This window comes from Syngnathoides biaculeatus, chromosome 11 (assembly GCF_019802595.1).
Source record: "Syngnathoides biaculeatus isolate LvHL_M chromosome 11, ASM1980259v1, whole genome shotgun sequence".
In the NCBI taxonomy this organism is placed as follows: Eukaryota; Metazoa; Chordata; class Actinopteri; order Syngnathiformes; family Syngnathidae; genus Syngnathoides; species Syngnathoides biaculeatus.
Window position 1 is genome coordinate 28,847,049 of NC_084650.1, and position 18,954 is coordinate 28,866,002.

At 40.0% G+C, this 18,954-nt stretch overlaps 1 protein-coding gene across 1 annotated transcript in view; it reads right to left on the reverse strand.

Moving 5' to 3' along the window:
- The window catches only part of med12 (mediator complex subunit 12), a 54,456-nt gene that overhangs the window by 26,641 nt on the left and 8,861 nt on the right, over positions 1-18,954 (reverse strand). The window contains 15 exon segments of the mRNA XM_061834891.1: positions 931-1,110; positions 4,024-4,160; positions 4,242-4,355; positions 4,440-4,550; positions 8,734-8,854; positions 9,659-9,803; positions 9,918-10,145; positions 10,274-10,405; positions 11,337-11,500; positions 11,570-11,713; positions 14,320-14,438; positions 15,988-16,132; positions 16,735-16,908; positions 17,864-18,153; positions 18,250-18,376. Of these exon segments, the coding sequence (XP_061690875.1) occupies positions 931-1,110; positions 4,024-4,160; positions 4,242-4,355; positions 4,440-4,550; positions 8,734-8,854; positions 9,659-9,803; positions 9,918-10,145; positions 10,274-10,405; positions 11,337-11,500; positions 11,570-11,713; positions 14,320-14,438; positions 15,988-16,132; positions 16,735-16,908; positions 17,864-18,153; positions 18,250-18,376 (2,331 nt within the window).

An 18,954-nucleotide genomic window follows, 5' to 3' on the forward strand; every position in this document is an offset into this window, starting at 1 on the left:
CTCCATTAAGGAAGATTAAACATGCCTAATATTTTTGGGACAGTACATATTAGTCACTATTAAATGCATACTGTATACTTTAAAATTCAAAACTATGGCCAGTACATATTCAAAACAGTAGTTTTAAACATAACAGAAAATCTGATATTTTAGAATTTATTAAACACAGGGGACTAAACAAATATCTTGCCTGCACTAAAGCTCTGGCTCAAGGACTGTGGTTTTGATTTGCGAGATGTCATGCAGGTGTGAGTCACTTTGTCTCGTTCTCACATGGCTCTTGGTAATATTCATGATTGAGAATGTCTTTCACACAAGTATGTTGAGCCAAACAAGCTAACCATTTTCATAGTAACTGTTCGAATCTCTGGAAACTTGCCTCCAAGCTGGTGGTAGAAGTCAGTTGTTTCTTGGTGCCGGCAGCGGCACTCGGCGTCACACAGCAACTCAATGAGCTATCTAATGAAACGTCTTCAATTCAAACATTGCCAAAATCTTGCTTCTTCTTAGGACAGATTTAACTATTTTCAGCAGAGTCTGATAACTTCACTCTCAGTAAAAGGTTTGCAGTGCTTGGCAATCAGCGTTGCCACATGCTAGCATTTTCATTTGACTCACAGGCTCCTGTGAAAAAGTGCTGCTGTGCCGTTAAAAATAGCTGCTAGTTGTTTAAATGTTTAGCTGTGTTTGTCTCCAGTAAGCTTGTCGTAGTTAGCATGTTTTGGACATGCTTGGTTTATGAAAACTTCTTATTTACATTTTGATTATTTGTAGAGGGTATAATATGGCAATGCCAGAGGAACGAAGCAAGTGACCACATTTAAAATAACCTCTTTTTTTCCAAGTTCCATTAACCTGCTAATGTTCTTTTATTGTTAATAATAACAATAATAGGTGATCTTTTGGCACAAGTACAAAAAGAAGGTAAACCTGTAAGATGCGTTTGATGCGCTGCCTCTGAGGGTTGTCGCCGTCATCACTATCCAGATGCCGGTGAGGGTAGCAAATCAGCTGCAACAGCCTTTGGGCCTGAATGTTGACCAGCACCGGGTCCTGGAGGGCACTGCTGTCCTCAGACAGAGACTTGAGGCAGCGCTCCCCCACCCACTCCTGAGAGAGGAGAGGAAGAGCGGTCAGAAAGAGATATGCGATAAAATGGACACTACACTGGAGTCATATTGTTCCCACAAATTTTTTTGTCTGAGCAAACACACTAAGCCCCTGAGCAGTCCCTTTGACCACTGTGAGCAACATCAGATGTGTGCATAGTGGTCAGGTTAGTGTCACATCCATTGAAGTTACACGTCCAAAAAAAAAAAAAAAAATTACAGCATTTACATTCCGATCAGAACAGTTTTATTAATTGTTTTTGCTAACTTACAATGAAAATTCCAATTCTTTAAACTACACAAATAATACAGTGTTAACCAAAGCAAGCAAACTATAAACAATGAACTATAAATTTGAAAGTAGTTTTAAAATTCACAATGATTTTCTTGGCTTAAAACTTAATTATTTGTCGCACAATATCTTTTTAAGTGTATGCTGACATCTGAATGATGCTCACAAACAGTTTTCTGGTGAAAGTTATCTTTCTCCCTGTATTTAAAATACAGAACTAGCTTGATGTGTACTGTATTGTCTGAGTTTTCATCCTTGATGAGGGTGTGCTACGGTAGAACTTTAAAATTACACACCATCTCATCTTGCACTATTTGATGGGTTGAATTAAAAAATTCAAAGGCATAACTTTTGCTACATCAACTTTCTGGTATATTCGGATACTTTGCCATGTTATTGTGAATTTGTTGAACTGACCGCAGAGATGCATTCCTGATAAGGAGGAGGAGAATATTGTCACTTAGAAGTTTAAGTTGCTCTGAGTCCTATTTGTTTACCAGTGTCAGCTCGTTCCTCTTCACTTTGCATTTGGCACTCTCCCCCAACAAAGTATGGATCCCCATTCTCATCTTACATCTACCTACAATTCTAACTGCTTTTAAATGACTTGTGCTGAATGCATCACTTGAGGTAGTTCAATTGGGACTGTCATCCCTATAAACATTCTAAGATAGATATTGTAATGAAAAATACATATAACAGTATTCACTTCAATGTCTATACGGAAAAAAAAAAGTGAGCGGAGAACGTGTCATCCATGCACAAAGTTGCCCAGTTGAGTGTCCCTCGACATCAAAGTGTTCGCCGTTGAAAACGCACAGTGCCTGCTACTATGGAAGCCGAACAACAGAGATATTCGGATTTTTCTGACGCCCCTTCTGACACCGAAGCTCTTTTCTGGAAAGGACAACACCACACAAGTGAGTGAAATTACTGGGGCAATATTACACTATTGTTTCGAGCCATATTCAGATGATATCCGATCACGGCCAAACCGCATCCCGTTGGATCCACTTCCGCGGCGGAGATGAGCCATCGCGGCTCATCGCAGCTGGCCGGTGTGGCTTATGACAGAGCCGAGCGGTTCAGAGTCGCCCCCGTCCAAAGCCCGACGCGCAGCCTCCGCATAAGCTGTGACCGTCGAACGAGGCGCCTCAGCCAGTGTGGCTGAGTTTCGGAGTTCATGGTGGCATATAAGGAGAAGGTGGAGCCGAGCTATGCTGCTTTTAGGGGTATATTCAAAGTCGCCACAGTACGCGATGAACACTATCGAGACGAGGCTGAGTGACGCGCACATCGACATTTCATATGCGGATCTTTTGTTATGTTATGACAGACCGATTACGTGGTCCGCCCCAAACTATTATTTTTTTTTAGTAGCTGTATACACACCTACCTGTTATTTGGAAACCCATGAAGCTCTCGTCCTCTGCAACCGTGCGATCCATTTTTCACAACGAACAGGGTCTCTTTCAAACTTATGAAGGGTAATTCCATTCTCCCGAGTGTTCAAGCAATGTCCAGCAATGCAATGGGCTGGCATTTTGGCTAACACGAAGGAACAACGAGCTACCTTCCCGGAGGTTAAAATGGGAAAAAAAACTAGTCCACCAGGGGGCGCCGCTGTCCCTTACATCACTTCCTGCTTCTTCTCGAAAACAAATCCCTGAGAGGATTTTCATGGCGGGAGTTACAAAAAGCTGTATACGTCAAAATCATGTTTTGTGGTGAAAAAACAAATGGGACTATATTGGCTGTGGAGTTTTCATTAATATACCAAAAATCATCCGTTTGACGACACTTGACCTTTCAGCTTCCATTCTGTCCACACTTTTCCTTCTGGTAACTCACTTGCTACTTTGGCTACGCAACACATTTAGCAGACCAAGCCTTTGTCGCTCAAAAAACAAAAACAAAAAAAAAAAGAAAAAGAAAAATGTTATCCAGTTTCATCGCTTTTTCTTCTATTTGCACGTACTCAAACAGCTATTAGTTCTTAAAAGAATAGCATTTATTTTTTTTACTTTTGCCATTATTATTGAGGGGAGACATAACCAGCGTGTCTACTCATACTTAACTGTATTTCAACCTTTTAATCTTTTTATTCAAGTTTTAGTGTCCAGTATTCTTCTATTTGACTGCATTTGATTTCTGTCATTGTAAATTGTGCACCCAAAGTGCACTGCTGTTTTTCATTGCAGACAGAGCCGCAACATTCAAAAGGGGGACCTTTGTGCTCTTCTTGGATAAGTGTTTTTCCTTTTATATTCGGTGGATTTTTATTCTTCTCTAATCCTCCAATTTCCAGAGAATCTCAGACAACGAGTGTTGCTTGTATCTTTGTTGTTGTGCTCCAAGGTGGGCTTCAGTGCGGCACACACCGTGCTAAGTTGTCTTGTGCTATCAATCTCCTTCTTGGAACACACTCGTGTGCATCGAATGGAGGGATTGCCTAGCAACACAAGAGAATCTACTGCAAATAACACTGACTTTGCTCACACAACCTCGGAACATGCGGACTGAGGTTTTGTCCCTGTGGCTATCAACAGCACATGAAAGTTGTTCGTCGTGTATTTTATGGCTCCAGTATTTTCCCCCCAGAGTTTGGTTAGATATGCTCACCTGCTGGCAGATGGTCTTCAGGACATACTTAGCATAAACGTCCAAGCTAGCTGTTTCAATGGAGACATTGCGGCCCTCTGAAAGGTCGTCAAGGCCAGCAGAGTGGGACAGTCCCGAGCCCCTCAACTCGGCATCACCTGCAACAGCATTAGGACTGATGTGAAATTTATACTTGCGACATCCTATCTGTCCAACCAATCACCAGAACATTTCATTACCTAACATGAAGACTGCCTTGAGGACTGCGAAAACTGCTCCCACGACGATGCTATTCTGTGATGCCGCAAGGAGATGGCGGTCACATGACGACCGGATACCGACGGAACATTTCTCTGCAAGTCATGACAGCACTGTTGTTTGGGTTGTCTTTGAGTGGCAAGACAAGATGAAAATATGTTCAGACTTCGTTTTAGTACCCGACTTAATGCCGTCTTGAGGGACAGGGTTACGCTGTGGTGTTTTGAAAAGGTGCAACAAAATCCTGCAGGTGAGTCTCGCACCTGGCTCAGAGTCTTGCTCACTGCAGGCTAAAAAGAAGAGTTCACATAATGATTTGAGGTTGGCTAAAACAAAGTCTACTCCAAAGTCTATATGTATATTTAAAACAATGTCCCAGATATTTTTTTCATTGGGAGCTGGTAGAAAAATGGGAACGAGAACAAAGCATGAGCTACAGGCAGTAACGCTTGCCATGAGTTTCATTCTAGAGGGAGCCAAACGCACATCATGGCTGAATGGAACTTTGAGTACAGTGGTGGGGAGTGGAACAAGTGGCAAAAGAATAATAGAGGGTGGCACTCTGGAAAGAGCACAAAGCTTCACAGCTACATCAAATACATAGAGTTTACTCTCATCTCTGATAAGAGTAATCTCTTCTACTGTTTGATGTTGCTTACCACTGGGGTGCACTCTACCCTTTTAAGCAACTCCTCGGAGCTAGGAATAGTTTCTTTAAATATAGATACTTGGCAATGTAGTACTTCAGAGACCAGCAAAGCTATAGCATCAAACAAAACACCAGAAGTTAGTTTTATGCATGTCTTGACTGCTCTTCAAATAATTAATTTTAATTCATGTAAGAGGTACCAGTAGTCACTATAGACTTCTTTTCGACCACGTGACTACATCCGGGGCACCTGGCCATGTCGGATGGGTTCACTCTACTGACGCGCCATTCACTCAGACTGTTTTCGACTGATGTCAGACACCTTCAACTTGAGAACGCGGTCGCCATTTTGGTTTGGTGAATTCGATTAAACAAATCGTAACTAAGCAGGAATCATTTCAGAAAGGCGTATAAATGAGGGTGCACTGCTATGTTATCGGTTGCTCAAACGAGAGTGGGGATTTTAAAACGCCTTTTTTTCGACTACAAGCTGTGATCAAGAACCAGTGCGAGAAAACTGAGCAGTTATCAACCAAACGGCGACAACTGTGCCTGGCTCATATTAGCAGAGCCGATATAGCAGCCAAGTCATTCAATTATGTCAGTGTTTGCTCGGAGCATTTTGTTCTTGATAAGTATTGGATACCTTTTAGAATTTCCCACCTACTTAGCAATAACTAAGTTCTGTGAAGGAGAAGTATTCTTTAGGGCCAAGGGCCGACATAATACTCGCGTGGAATGCAATGCATGTCTCCAAAATCTGTATTTTCTGTTTTATTATAAGTTTGCAAAAACGAGTTACTGCACCGCTAGCTGTTTCGTGAGTTGAGTTAAAAATATAGCCGTGGAAGTGGAGAAAGAGGTCTGGGCTACAATTGGGACTCGTCCCGGCCGAACCTCTCTCTCTCCCTCTCGATAACAAAAATGAAAATAATAATTTACACCTCTTTCAATGGTATAATCAACATAATTTAACACAACGCTTTCTGTAATCATGTGGTACATATTTAAATTGCATTGCGCGGCCCAAACTGAATGAAAATGCTCCATATAAGCACCTCAATCAGAATAAACCGACTGAGATGCGTGGACTGGAGTCACCCCCATACATCTCTGCTCGTGGACAAGACAACACTCTGCTATAACGGCGAGATTGCTGTTTTCAAATATGGGCTAATCATGGGTACATTGTGATTTTATGCAACTGTATATGCGAATGTATGAATATATATGCATACAGTATATTGTGAATATAAAATATGTATTTGTGTGTACATATACAGAATGAATAATATAGTGACAGAAGAGTGTTTTAGTTAATATTAGGCAGATATGTTGATTGAATAAACAACAATATGGAGTCACGGTTAAGTGTTTCTATGTGTGTGTGTGTGGTGTGTGTGTGTGTGTGTGTGTAGAGGATTGGCGGTGACTACAAAGTGCACACACAGGTTTGTGTGTGTCTGTGTGTGTGTGTGTGTGTGTGTGTGTGTGTGTAGAGAAGATTGGTGGTGACTACAAAGTGCACACATTTAGAGCTCGTGCATGTGACGTTACAGTTTGCATGGCGCCATATTGCCGGTCAAACCTAGCTGCTCTGCACTGCGGGACCCGTTAAACCAGAGCAGATTTCTCAAATTGCCTGAGAACTGTTGTGCTGTTGGTTGTCACAACAGATGAGACAGATATTCAAAGAGATCATTCTATGGAATACCAGCTGAAAAGACCAGAAAATATGGATGGATTTCAGCAATTAAACATCATGGATGGTGCCCAACAAATATACACACAGGCCTGTGTAGCGATCGCTTCATTTCAGGTAGGAATTATTCTTCTCAAACTCAAATTACCAAGAAGTATTTATAATGCCGAGTTGGCTCATTTGAGAACAATACGTGTTTAAAAAAAAGAAAATAAACTGTCGCAGCAGAGAGGTTAATGTGTGGCTGCAATCGCTTCAGTGTACGTTCCGTGGAGATGACTCCGTCTTCTTTTTTTTTTTTTTCAATTAGTTAATGAATAACAGATTGTGTAAAACCAGGGGTGATTTATTTAAATATTGGTATTTGTATTGAATACTAGCTGAAAAGGTCGATGGATTTTGCCAAAGGTTAACGTGTAGCCGAGTATGCTTCCGCATTCATGAGCCGTCTCCCTGTTGAGAACAGATCCAGCAACAAAGTATTTGTATGTGTCCAGACTTATATACACTTCCAAACTTTTCTGTGTAAATCTCGACGACTTACTCACCAGATACATGTGTATATTTTTCAAGACAAGCAGAAGCGAATTAACAGTCTAATTTCTTATCGGTGAAATCATCTACTTCGGCATTAAATATGGGTCCTCTATGCCAAGTGTCTCTGATTTTTCCAAGTACCTTCTTTAATTATCGCCTTTTAAATGTTTTACGGTATCAGACAAAACCCTGGATGTCGTGCTATAAGACATTTTCATTTCGTCTCAACAGAATTAGCTTGCAACAATGCTTTAACTTGCAACAATGCTTTGTTTGACCGCCAATATGGCGAGTCACGTGATTTTATAACGTAGGGGCACAAGCTCTATAGTCTGGGAGGCGATCAGAAGTAAATTTGCGCCATACTTTGTCCTGACGTAAATGCGAGGCATAGATATGTCGCGTCTTGACAAACCTCGTATTCAATGGAGATCTTTTTAACTTCTGAGTTGTTTTTATTCAAGTGGGTTTTTTTAAGTAAACAATAAAACAACCACAACTACTGTGTCAATAGACAGACCTCCACCCTGATAAATGACATGACATTCCCAATGAAGTGCTTGAACCACACAGCTGTTATGAATAAGGTAATAGATCAAGTCACATGTAAACAGCTGAACAGAGATCTTCAATCAAAATGATTTTGAGCAGGCTCAAAAAAATCCCCATGTAAATGTGGCTACTGTATGGTTGGTCTGTTTAACTCCTTTACTCGTTAGGCCAGTTAAGTTTCTGTTCAGTGAATCTACGTGTTGCATAAGGAGCAAGGCTGTGGAGTATTGGACAAAGTCAACACTGGCAAGAGTCTGCCGGTCGTCTGGCACTCCATGAGCCCACTAGCGGGTAATGACACTGCTGTTCCACTTTGTCGGGCCACTGTGTGATCTGCACGCCTGCTCACCACAATTATAATTTACAGAGTTCATAAAAACTATTGTCAATTTCATTTATCGAATGATAGGTGGACATAATAATTATGATAACAGGCCCAGCTATAGATGTCATATACACACATTTTCAAGCATCATCTTTGATGTGTGAGCAATGTTTGTTTTTAATCGGCACTAGTTCATGAAAGCACATATCATTAAACATTGTTTTCTTGACAAACATTTATTTTCTTGGATTTTCCTATGGTTTTAATACCGAGGGTTGGATATCTATATAAATCTTTGGGCTAATTGTCAGACATTGGTGCTTGCATTTTATGAGCAATTCAAATTTAGAATTAAATGTGAAAAATGAAATAACACAACGAAAGGATGAAAAAGCCAAATGTGAGACTGGAGCAGTGGGTTCCAGACCACTGGTCTAGGACATAACTGCAGAAATGACAATCTTCTGGAATCCATATGGAATTTTCACAAATAGTGAAACTTCTGTCATTCATTTTAGAAGGGAAGAGGATTCTATTTGGAAATGGTTTTTGGAATGATATTTAACTACATTTCTGGTTGACACACACAACATTACAGAGCAATCACATTCAGAGTGATCGCATAATTCAATGGTAGGTTAAATGACTACCCAGCAACTGGTCTATTTGCGGAATGGCCACAAAGAAATAGCAATTGAAAAGCCTTACCTGCATTCAGGAGGGATGGAATGGCCACACAGCGGACTAGGTCCTCCAGAAGAAGACACTGCCTTGCTATGAGAATGGCCACAAAGGTGGCCAAGGAATCGTGAAAGGACAAATCACTAACCTGAGGGACAGAACAGTCACAATAAAAGACAGTGAGAGAGGCTGCATGAACTCATCACAAAACCGAATAGTACATGTTTCAGGAATATTGATGGATAGAAAGAGCTTAAAGAATACTCTAACAGAACAGCCAAGGCGATCAGAGAGAAAGGCAGCAGAGTACTTGGAGTATCTTTTTTTTGGGAATCTGGAAGATTCTAAAGAGGGTACTCTGAAGACATTTTTAACCATATTTTCAGACGGTGATATCACACTAAAGCATTCCCAAAAAGTCAGTATTTTTCCACACACAAATACAAAAGCTCTATTTCTCTATAAGCCATCATCCAATTTTCAAATTTCTTGCTATGTTGCCATCAGGTTGAAGAGGCTATTCAAACCAGTCTTTGCATTTTGACAGATTGTCCGTTTTGGGAACATTTGTCACCTCACATCCAAATTATTTATATTTCTAAATCTATATGAGCATTTAAATCAATATTAAATCAAATCACAACCTAGAAAACTTACTCAAACTGCAACCTAAAAAAATCAAACTCGACAATGCCTAGCACTAACCATTACAATGTATCACGACAAATAAGAAGTCGGATGTTTAATATCGAACCAGAAGTTGAATTTGTTTCTGCCATGTTTTCAAAGGGTGGAGGGGTTTACTTAAGCGTACTTCTTAAGGGATTTTTGTTTTGTTTTTTTAAATGTGAACTTGGAAGTCACCCCATGTCACAGAAAAAATTGTGTTCGACTTTGGAGGCTTCGCGTTGAATGTGAGAACCAGTGTTTAGTGCAGTGATCCTAAACATACGTCAACGTTACACAGCAGGTCGTTGAAGCCGCAGTTGCCGTTGTTGGAGGAGCAGCAGAGTGCTTTGAGGATGCCGAGCCACTCAGCACTCAGGGAGCGACAATACGCAGTCAGCTCAGCACACAGGATCCCGATATCGTTAACCCTTAGAAGGGAAACATGAACCTAATTTCAACCAGTAGTTGTTAGGTACTGTGTGTATCCTTAAGTACTGTCAAAAGAAATCACATCATATTATCCCCAGTTCCTAAAATAGTACCTCTCAGGGTCTCTGTGGTCCACGCACACATCCATGAGGACGTTGCACACAAAGCTGTAGCGATTGGCTGGGCTGTCATTGAGGATCTTCCCCACCATGGAGTGGTTGAAATTGTGCGCCGAAGGGTTGGCAATTGCCTCCATCATGAACACGGGGTCCCACAGCATGTTGGAGTCAGAGGGGTCAATGTTGCAGTAAATGGAGTTCTTCACTTTGGAGCAGAACTCACTAAAGAGAGAAAATATACTAATTTGTACAGTTATATTCAATTTTTACACAAGGTTTATTTAATCCTTAATTACAATTTAAGAGATATAAACAGTATTTTTCCTGTGAATTAGAATTTTATCCAGTACCTGAATATTTCACCAAACTTGTTTTTCAGGTGACTGCAGGAGGTGTAAAGGTCATACAAGTAGGCCAAGATACAGCGCTCAGCGGAACAACAGTCTGCTGGGTTCACACCCGACTTCACCACAATGCGCAGTCTAAGACAACATTATACACAGCGATGTTAATATACAAAGCTTTACATTCATCTTTCAGTACGAGTCATCCTAATTCAGCCAGTTTGCAATGTCTTGCAATGTCTTCCACACTGGCTGGCAGATGGCTAAATTCCTTGACAGCATTTCAAGTGGCAACAAGGTACGTACACCTGCAATAATAAAATTTTCCTCCCTCTGGCCCTCCCAAAAATAAATCAAGAAATTGCTGCCTCTGCCAAGGTAAACCATATTTTTATAGTTAGATGATAATGTATTTTGTGGTGGTAGTTTGCAGCGCTGTTTCCAATATTTAGAACACGATTGTATACAAGCGGGCTAAAATATTAAAAACAGCTCTCAATGTGACTCTACTACTACTACTACAAGGATGATAATAAAAATCTTAAATTGAACGACACAATGAACTACACAACAGCCCCCACTTTTAGAAGAATGTACCAGTACTCAAAAGCATTTGAGATCCATTATGGTGGGATTGGTTTTATCAAGTCCATAGTAATGATGATGATGATGATCTTGTCTCAACTTACTTACAAATATATTTAATATGAAATCTGGGCCTCTTCCTATAAAACAAAGCAATTATTCCGTTGTATGAATGGCAACATGCGAACACACAAGTTAATTGTATGTTTCGCCATCAGTGGAAAAACATTGAACTGTTCTGCCTGTTACTATATGTTGCTGAAATAGATATATTTACTATTTGTAGTGAATAAGTTGGAATTTTTTGACTGATGAAATTGGATAATTTCCCGCAGTACACTAGTCAATTTCTAAAGACACTAATGTGCCTCACCACAGTAGTTGGAAATCACTGCAGTGTGTTTACAACACTAACCTAACATTATTGTGCATATAATGCACGTCAAACATACTGATGACTGTCAAAGGCTCGTGAGAAACATACCCGTCAAAGACCTGTGCTGTCTGTTCGGGGTTGAGTATGAGGCAGGAGTGATACCTCCTCAGCACAGCGACGATGCATAGACACAGGCTGGTGGTATAGCTGCCCACCAGGCTTGATGACTTGAGCAGCAGCTCGGCTTCCACCAGGCTCAGCTCGTTCAGAAGCTAAAAAAACAAATGGGTAATTGACAATGTCACGACAGCGCCCACATTAAAATTTAACTACTCAGTTACCTGAATAGCAAAGTCGATGAGGCCACTAATGTTGAGGGAGTACTCCATGAGGTCAAAGATGAACTGAATGTGCTGTACGAGAGGCAAGTGATAGGACATCCCTAAGGCAAAGCTGGTGATCTGTTCCAGCACATTTCGAGACACCTGCACCAAAAACAGCAATAAAAATAACACAGCGATCATTGTTGGTAATCTGCAGGCCTATGCACTAGTGGGTGTTGACTCAATTTGGCATTCAATTCCCAAAAAAAAAAAAAAAATCAAATAAATACTACAGTGATCTAACATTTATTGCAGGTGTTAAGAGTCCGTACGACCCCTGCAGTATGACTTTTGCGATGTAGTGTCTATGTATTTTTTTTAATTAACACAACATTTAAGATGTATGAATCTGCTTAGTCCCAGACGCTTAATAACCCCTACCATACTCATAAAAATTTCCTAAACTCAATTGCTTACAATTATGTACATCTGTTATTCAAGAATACATCTGTGGATGGATGATGGATGTGTGGAATGAATCAACCTGCCAGCGCAAATTAAGTATGACAGCAGCAACTAGCAATGAGCTAACTAGCTAAGGTTGTTGCCATTTTGCCAATATTTTCTGATCCCCTCTCAGCATTACGTGAGAGCTTCACGCTAATTAACACAAGCCTGTTGTTAAAAGTATCTCCTAATGACTAGAGTTTAATTGAGGTGTTGCTTCAGTGTCTAAAGCAGAAAGATAACTGGATTAAAAAAAAACAATCCTTCAAATAAACCACAACAAAATTGAGGTAATTGTTTTGGCAATAAAGAAAAAAGGATTGCCGTTTTTAAAGACCTGGACTCACTATCATTAAAAAGCAAAGACCACGTCCGAAACCTTGGTGTTCTGATAGATTCCGACATGACCTTCAACAGTCATATCAAATAAACTACTAAAACTGTCCTTTACCATCTGGAGAACGTATCTAGAGTGAAAGCTTGCATGTGTCAAGCAGACCAGGAGAAGCTCATCCATGCTTTTATCTCAAGTAGACTTGACTATTGTAATGGTCTTCTGAATGGCCTCTCCAAAAAGAGCATTAAACAGCTGCAGCTTGTTCAGAATGTGGCAGCTCGGGTTGTGACCAGAACAAAACGGTCAGAGTATATAACTCAAATTCTAAAATCTTTACATTGGCTTCCGTCTTTAGAATAGATTTTAAAGTTCAGCTAGTGATCTATAAATCACTAAACGGTTTCTGTCTTGAATACAAGAAAGAAATGGTAATAGAATACAAAACCAGTAGGGCTCTGAGATCGACTGACTGGGGTCTAATAATGGAGTGCAGACTCCCAAGCTAACAAGGTGAAGCAGCATTTAGCTATTATGGTACCAAAAAAAAAAACAGCTGAAATTGCCAATAGAGGTAATGTCAGGCCTAAATGTTAGTGTTTTCAAATCCAGATTATAAACACTTCTTTTTTTCCTCATGTATTTTAGAGTACTTTGCATTTTCTGTGATATTACTTGCACTCAAAGCTGTTTTAATAGTACTTTTTCAAAAGTTTTTATTTATTTGAATGCTTTAAATCATGTAAAACGGATTGAATTACTTTGTGTATGAAATACGCAATACAAATAAATTTGCTTTGCTTTACTATGTATGGGGATGTGTAGCTGGATAGTACCTATTAAATTCTGTAGATGACCATAAATAATCCAAAATTAAGCCTTTATAAATGATTTCAAGAGGGTTATCTAAGCTATTATCTCCAATAGACTTGGATACTGTAATGCACTCCATGTAAGGCTTCACTCACTCGCTTACAATCAGTTCAAAACACTGCTACTTGACTCTTAACTGAAGCACAAAAGTGAGCGCACATCTCAACTGTGCTGGCGTCCCAATCCACTTCACAATTCATTTTAACATTTTGTTTGCTTATTTTTAAAGTGCTAAATGGGCATGTTGGCTACATCCAAACTCTCTGAACTTTTACTCCCTTAAACTCCAACACAGTCTCAAAGGTCTGTTGACAGATCTCTTCTTGTCATCCTAAGATTAAGCTTGAAACGGAGAGGGTACAAGAGCCTTTGCTGTGTACTGTACTTAATGTACTTTAATAAATGAGATTGGATAGATGAACCCAGCCCTCCATCGAGACAATAATGCCTAAAGAACTGCACGGATGTTCATAGCAGATGACGAGTGCGCCAGCATTAATGGGATCAAGTTTTCCAAGATTCATTCAACACATTGTGGCAGACAAGCTAGCTAGGTAGAAAGGAAACGTTCCCAGTCAGGGCAGATTTATGCATTTCACTGCATCAAGAACAAAACAGACCTCTGTTCTACTTTTGGCCACGGAATTCCTGCTTAAAGTAAGCCATTAAAGTAAGCCATTTTAAACTATAATGAATTTTTTTTCAGGGGGTGGGGGTGCCAGCTAAAATGAGCCAGCGTACTTTCCAGATGAATTAATAGTTTTCATATAATAAAATTTGACTTTTTATTTGTAGGACAATGCAATGCCTTTATTTGGCAATACTACAGGGAGAATGATTCGGAAGTCATTTGTTGTTGTCGATGCAAATGGGGAAGAGGGGGGTCAACCAAAAGCCAATCTTGCCTCTGAGAAAAGCCAAAACCCTTCATTAGACATTGAAGCATTCAAGCATGTCTAATGCATTCAAATGAGTCACCAAAGGAAGCTCACATGCGTTACAATGCCATGTCACACAAAAGAGGATTTGTGAAAATTTGGTGATGCTGCCTAACCTGTGAGGTGACCTGGTGCTGGTCAAAGTGGGAGAGGTGCTGGAACTTGGAGAAGATATCTTCTGCAGTGGGGAATGCCTCTGGCTTACTCCTCTTCCTCTTTTGTCCCTCCTCACCCCCTGAACAAACCAAAAGGAAGCAAAATAAGACGTTCCAAATGTGGAAAAGCCATGAAAAATATTGCTCTGTTGCTTGTTTAACGTTTCTCATCCACAAAAAATGCCATAGACAAAAAAAAAAAACCCTGTTCCAAAATTCATGATTAGTAAAAATAACATCTGTGTTGTCAATCATATTCGAATATTAAGAATGTCTTTGATGACTTTTTAGAATAGACAATTTTGGAATAAAACCATAATTATAAAATACAATTATTGTATATACAAGCCGAAAGGCAAAGAAGAAGAACGTATGTCTGTTTCTACATCAAGTCACATTTTATTACTCAAACCTTATTAGGCTTCCACTATATCAAAATCCTACCATTGTTAATTTGATGACATTTGGGTTTAAAAATCAATGTAATAAAAATTGCGGCACGGTGGAAGACCGGTGAGGACATCTGTCTCACTGATCTGAGGAACTTGGTTCCAGTCCGGCCTTGCTTGTGTGGAGTTTGCATGCTGTTGTTTTTTTTCAGAGAACTTCACTTTCCTCCCACATCCCAAACATGCAACATAGGTTAATTAAAAGCTCGAAATTGCCAGTAGTTGTGAATGTGAGTGTGATTACATGTGCTCTACAGTTGGCTGGTGACCACTTCAAGGTGTAGCCTGACTCTCACCCAAAGTAAGCTGGGATAGGCTCTAGTATACAATATTGTAAATGGCGGATGTGGACGTGTGGGAATCATAGCTATCATAAAACCTGTGGATTATTTATCCATCCAATATCCATGCCGCTTATCCTCACAAGGGTCACGGGAGAGCCGGAGCCTATCCCAGATAGCTTTGGGCGAAAGGCGGACTACACCCTGAACTGGTCGCCAGTCAGGCGCAGGGTAGACAGACACCATCACTGAGCGGGAATCAATCCCACGCTGCCTGCACCAAAGTCAGGCGTGTGTAAAACTACACCATCAGTGACTGGATTATTTATATATTATTGCAACGATAGCCGCTTTGATTGCATCATCTAATTTCTAAGAAGGTCCTTTCAACAAATAAAGATAATCACAATAGACAAAATAATGAAATTAAAACCAAACATGCCCATACATGACACACATAATGCTCCCCTTAGCTTAGTCTTCTAACCTTCCAACCAAAATATGCATTAGTATTAATTCGTAACATATATCGTGTGCACATGAAGACTCAATATAAAGCACTTAGAATATCAGTGCTAAGCAAATATTTTAATGACTTTATAATTGATTTTCAATCAATTATCACTATTATTCGTGCAAAGGCAATGTCTATTTTAACATACAGTTTATACAGTCAATGTCATTAATGCAATTTTACAAAAAAGGGGTTAAATACACTACAAACTACAAGTAAGTATGAAAAAAATACTTAAAACTCGATAATTCTATAATGAATACAGGGCACCAGTAAAGGTTCTGACAGGGCCACCAACACTTTGTCAGGCCCTGCTGTTGCATCTTCACAGTGCAAAATTTAGTCAAGAACAAATGACTCATCACAGGAATAGATGTAAATCTACCTGTTTCTGCAGTGCTTTTGCGATTGAGAACCTTCAAGATATCTTTGGTTATCTTCTTGATGGTGTGTCGGGCCTCGTCTCGCAGTTTACCAACACCGTAGAGGACCACAAGCCGCTGGTTGCACTCATGGCTGGTGTTCTCTTCCTGAAGCAAGGCAGGTTTTGTGAGAGAAGAGAAAAGAGATGGCCTGGACAAGGCATGACATAAGTCAAACAAAATAATATTCCTTTCCCAAATTGGTTGGATCTGCAGGGTGTCCCATAAGTCTCCATAAACGGGAGACATAATAAATTCCGCAAATATATGGTTCTAACATGTATTTCTTTATATTTCAGATAACGCAAACAACATATTTGAATAAAGAGCAACGAATTGAAATCATCCTGATGGCCAGTTCAGCGAGCAGCCGTATGGTTACAAGCTTATTTAAAAGAAAACATGGGACAACTATCAAGTTTATCATGTTGAAAAAAATGAAGTGTTTTGGATCAAGCAAGATGTGGTCAAAGACATACAGTCGGCATATTATCGAAGCAATGGAGCATATGTAAAAAAAAAAATAAAAAAGAAAAAAAGTTTATGTCAAACGTTTATTTTTCCTATACTATAGAGCCTATACTTTTGCCCCACCTTCAAAAAACAAATACATACTGAGGAGACGAATATACTAACGTTAGAAAAAAATATTTTAACAGGAATGGAAGATGAGAAGATAAGAGTAAGATCTGAGATGTGTTTCTTCTCACCTGAGGAATAGGGAAGTGGGTGGCGTACTGAATATGTCGGGGCTGCTCGTACAGCTGCGGGAAGGCCGGGTCCATGGTTTTGTCCTTGCAAGTGTTCTTGACGTCCTGCTCGGGTACAGACTTTTCTGGGGAGGGGCTGCCCTTGGACTCGCAGTGCATTGGAGGAGAGAACATCTGCAACGTGGACAGTGATGAAACTTTGACTAAAATATACGACATCCCTTGATTAAGGGTGGGCTATATTGCCCTAAAAAATCTTTAGTTTCACCCCTCAAAAAATAAGATTTTGAAATGATTTTTCTCCTTTGCTTACAGAAGAAACAAATATTAGTGACATTATCCATCCATCCATTTTTCATATCGCTTGCCCTCAGGCGGTTCACGTGCGGAATACAGCCTATCTCGGTTGAATAAGAGCAAGAGGCAGTGTACACCCTGAACTGGTCACCAGCCAATTTCAGGGAACATGTAAACCAACGATTCCCATTCATACTCACATATTTGGGCAATTAATAGTCTTCAATTCTCCTAAGACGTCTATTTTTGGATGTGTGAGGAAACCGAAGTACCTGAAGAAAACCCAAAACGGTATAGATTGAACATGCCAACTCCACACAGGGACGTCAGATTAAAACCCGGGACCTCAGATCTGTGAGGGAGACGTGCTAACCAGTTGCGCACAGTGCTGCCACAATAATATTATTTTTATTATAGTGTATGCCTTCTTATTATGCTGTTTTTCATCATTTAAGACGACATTTTTTGTGGTGAATAGAAAACTTGATCTTTCGAACGTTACATTGAGCAAGGTTTATTTTCCAAAATAAATGGCACGTTGCATCGGAATTTCTTCATATAAAATGCCCAAAAAAACCACTGGAGGTGTCGGCATTTTAATTGATCTACAAGGCAAGGAATTTTCTGATATTTTTTTGGGAACTTGGCATCTCGAAAACTACACTGGCATGTTGACTGTCAGGATGACGAAAAGTTGTCATCCAATCACAAGCCGTACTACGTACATGTCAAATGTGATATCCACTGGAACATTTTTGATTTGCCATGTAACAAAATACGGAGAAAGCGGAACACTTGGCATCTCTGTATACTGTACTTATAAATAGTATACCTCGTCAAAATTGGCACTTGAGTTGTGGTCGATTTCCATAGACTCTGACAGGCCGGTGTCCTCCATCTTTAAGCTGCTGCCTACGTCTTGATCTTTGCGATCTGACTCGTCCGCGGGCTCATCGCTGGGGGATCGTGGGCGTGGGAGGTGGCCGTCAGAGGACAGGTCTCCACGAGAGATTAGCGTGCACATGTAAATGTTGTGCGAGAAGACATCGTGGCGGATGAGCTCACAAAAAAGCAGAACCAGATTGGAGAACTCCACTCGCTCATTCTCATTGCCAGGCTCCGCTAAAGAGAGGACAAAATAATACGATTCAGACGAGCCTCTCTCCTGTCAAATTGTCTCTTGTACTCAGGGTGATGAAATAAAAGGCAGAAACTCACTCAGCGTGGGGGCCTGAGTATCCAGGAATTGAAGCAGAACATCCTGAAAGACTGGAAGCGTAGCAGCGGAAAGGGAGCCCGATGACACCGAGCCCTTCTCATCCACCACCTCAGACTCACCACATCGCTAAAACAAACACGCACACAACATATAAGCCTTTGAGCGTTGGTTGCACAATTACCTTGTAGACTGGTGTTGTCTGATAGAAAGGGTTGGGGGCATCGAACATCATGTCGAAATGTATATGTATTACTTTTTTTAACACTCCAAGGACCTATATATGAGTATACAATGTGATTGTATTTTTTTTTCATCCATACATAAATATAATGCGGTCTATTAACTTTTTGAAAATATTTGGGGAAAAATTTACACATTATTTTCAAGAAATTACAGTACATATATGTTCATCTGAATTCATTTGACTTTTTTTAAATTATTCAAAAGTCAGAATTCTCCCGCATGTATGCTTTCGTAACTATTTTTCACAAAATTTTCCCTCTAATTTCTCTTATTGATCGACCTAAATTTTCTCTGAATAAAAATTAACTTTTGACAAAATTCTGACTATTCTCTTAAGGTTATGACTATTTTTTAAGTTTTACCGAAGTATCATTGTAAAACTATTGACTCTCTTGCTATGTTGACTTGTCCTCAAAAACAGGTTAGCATATTGTCTGAAGCGTCTTTCAAGCAATATTGCC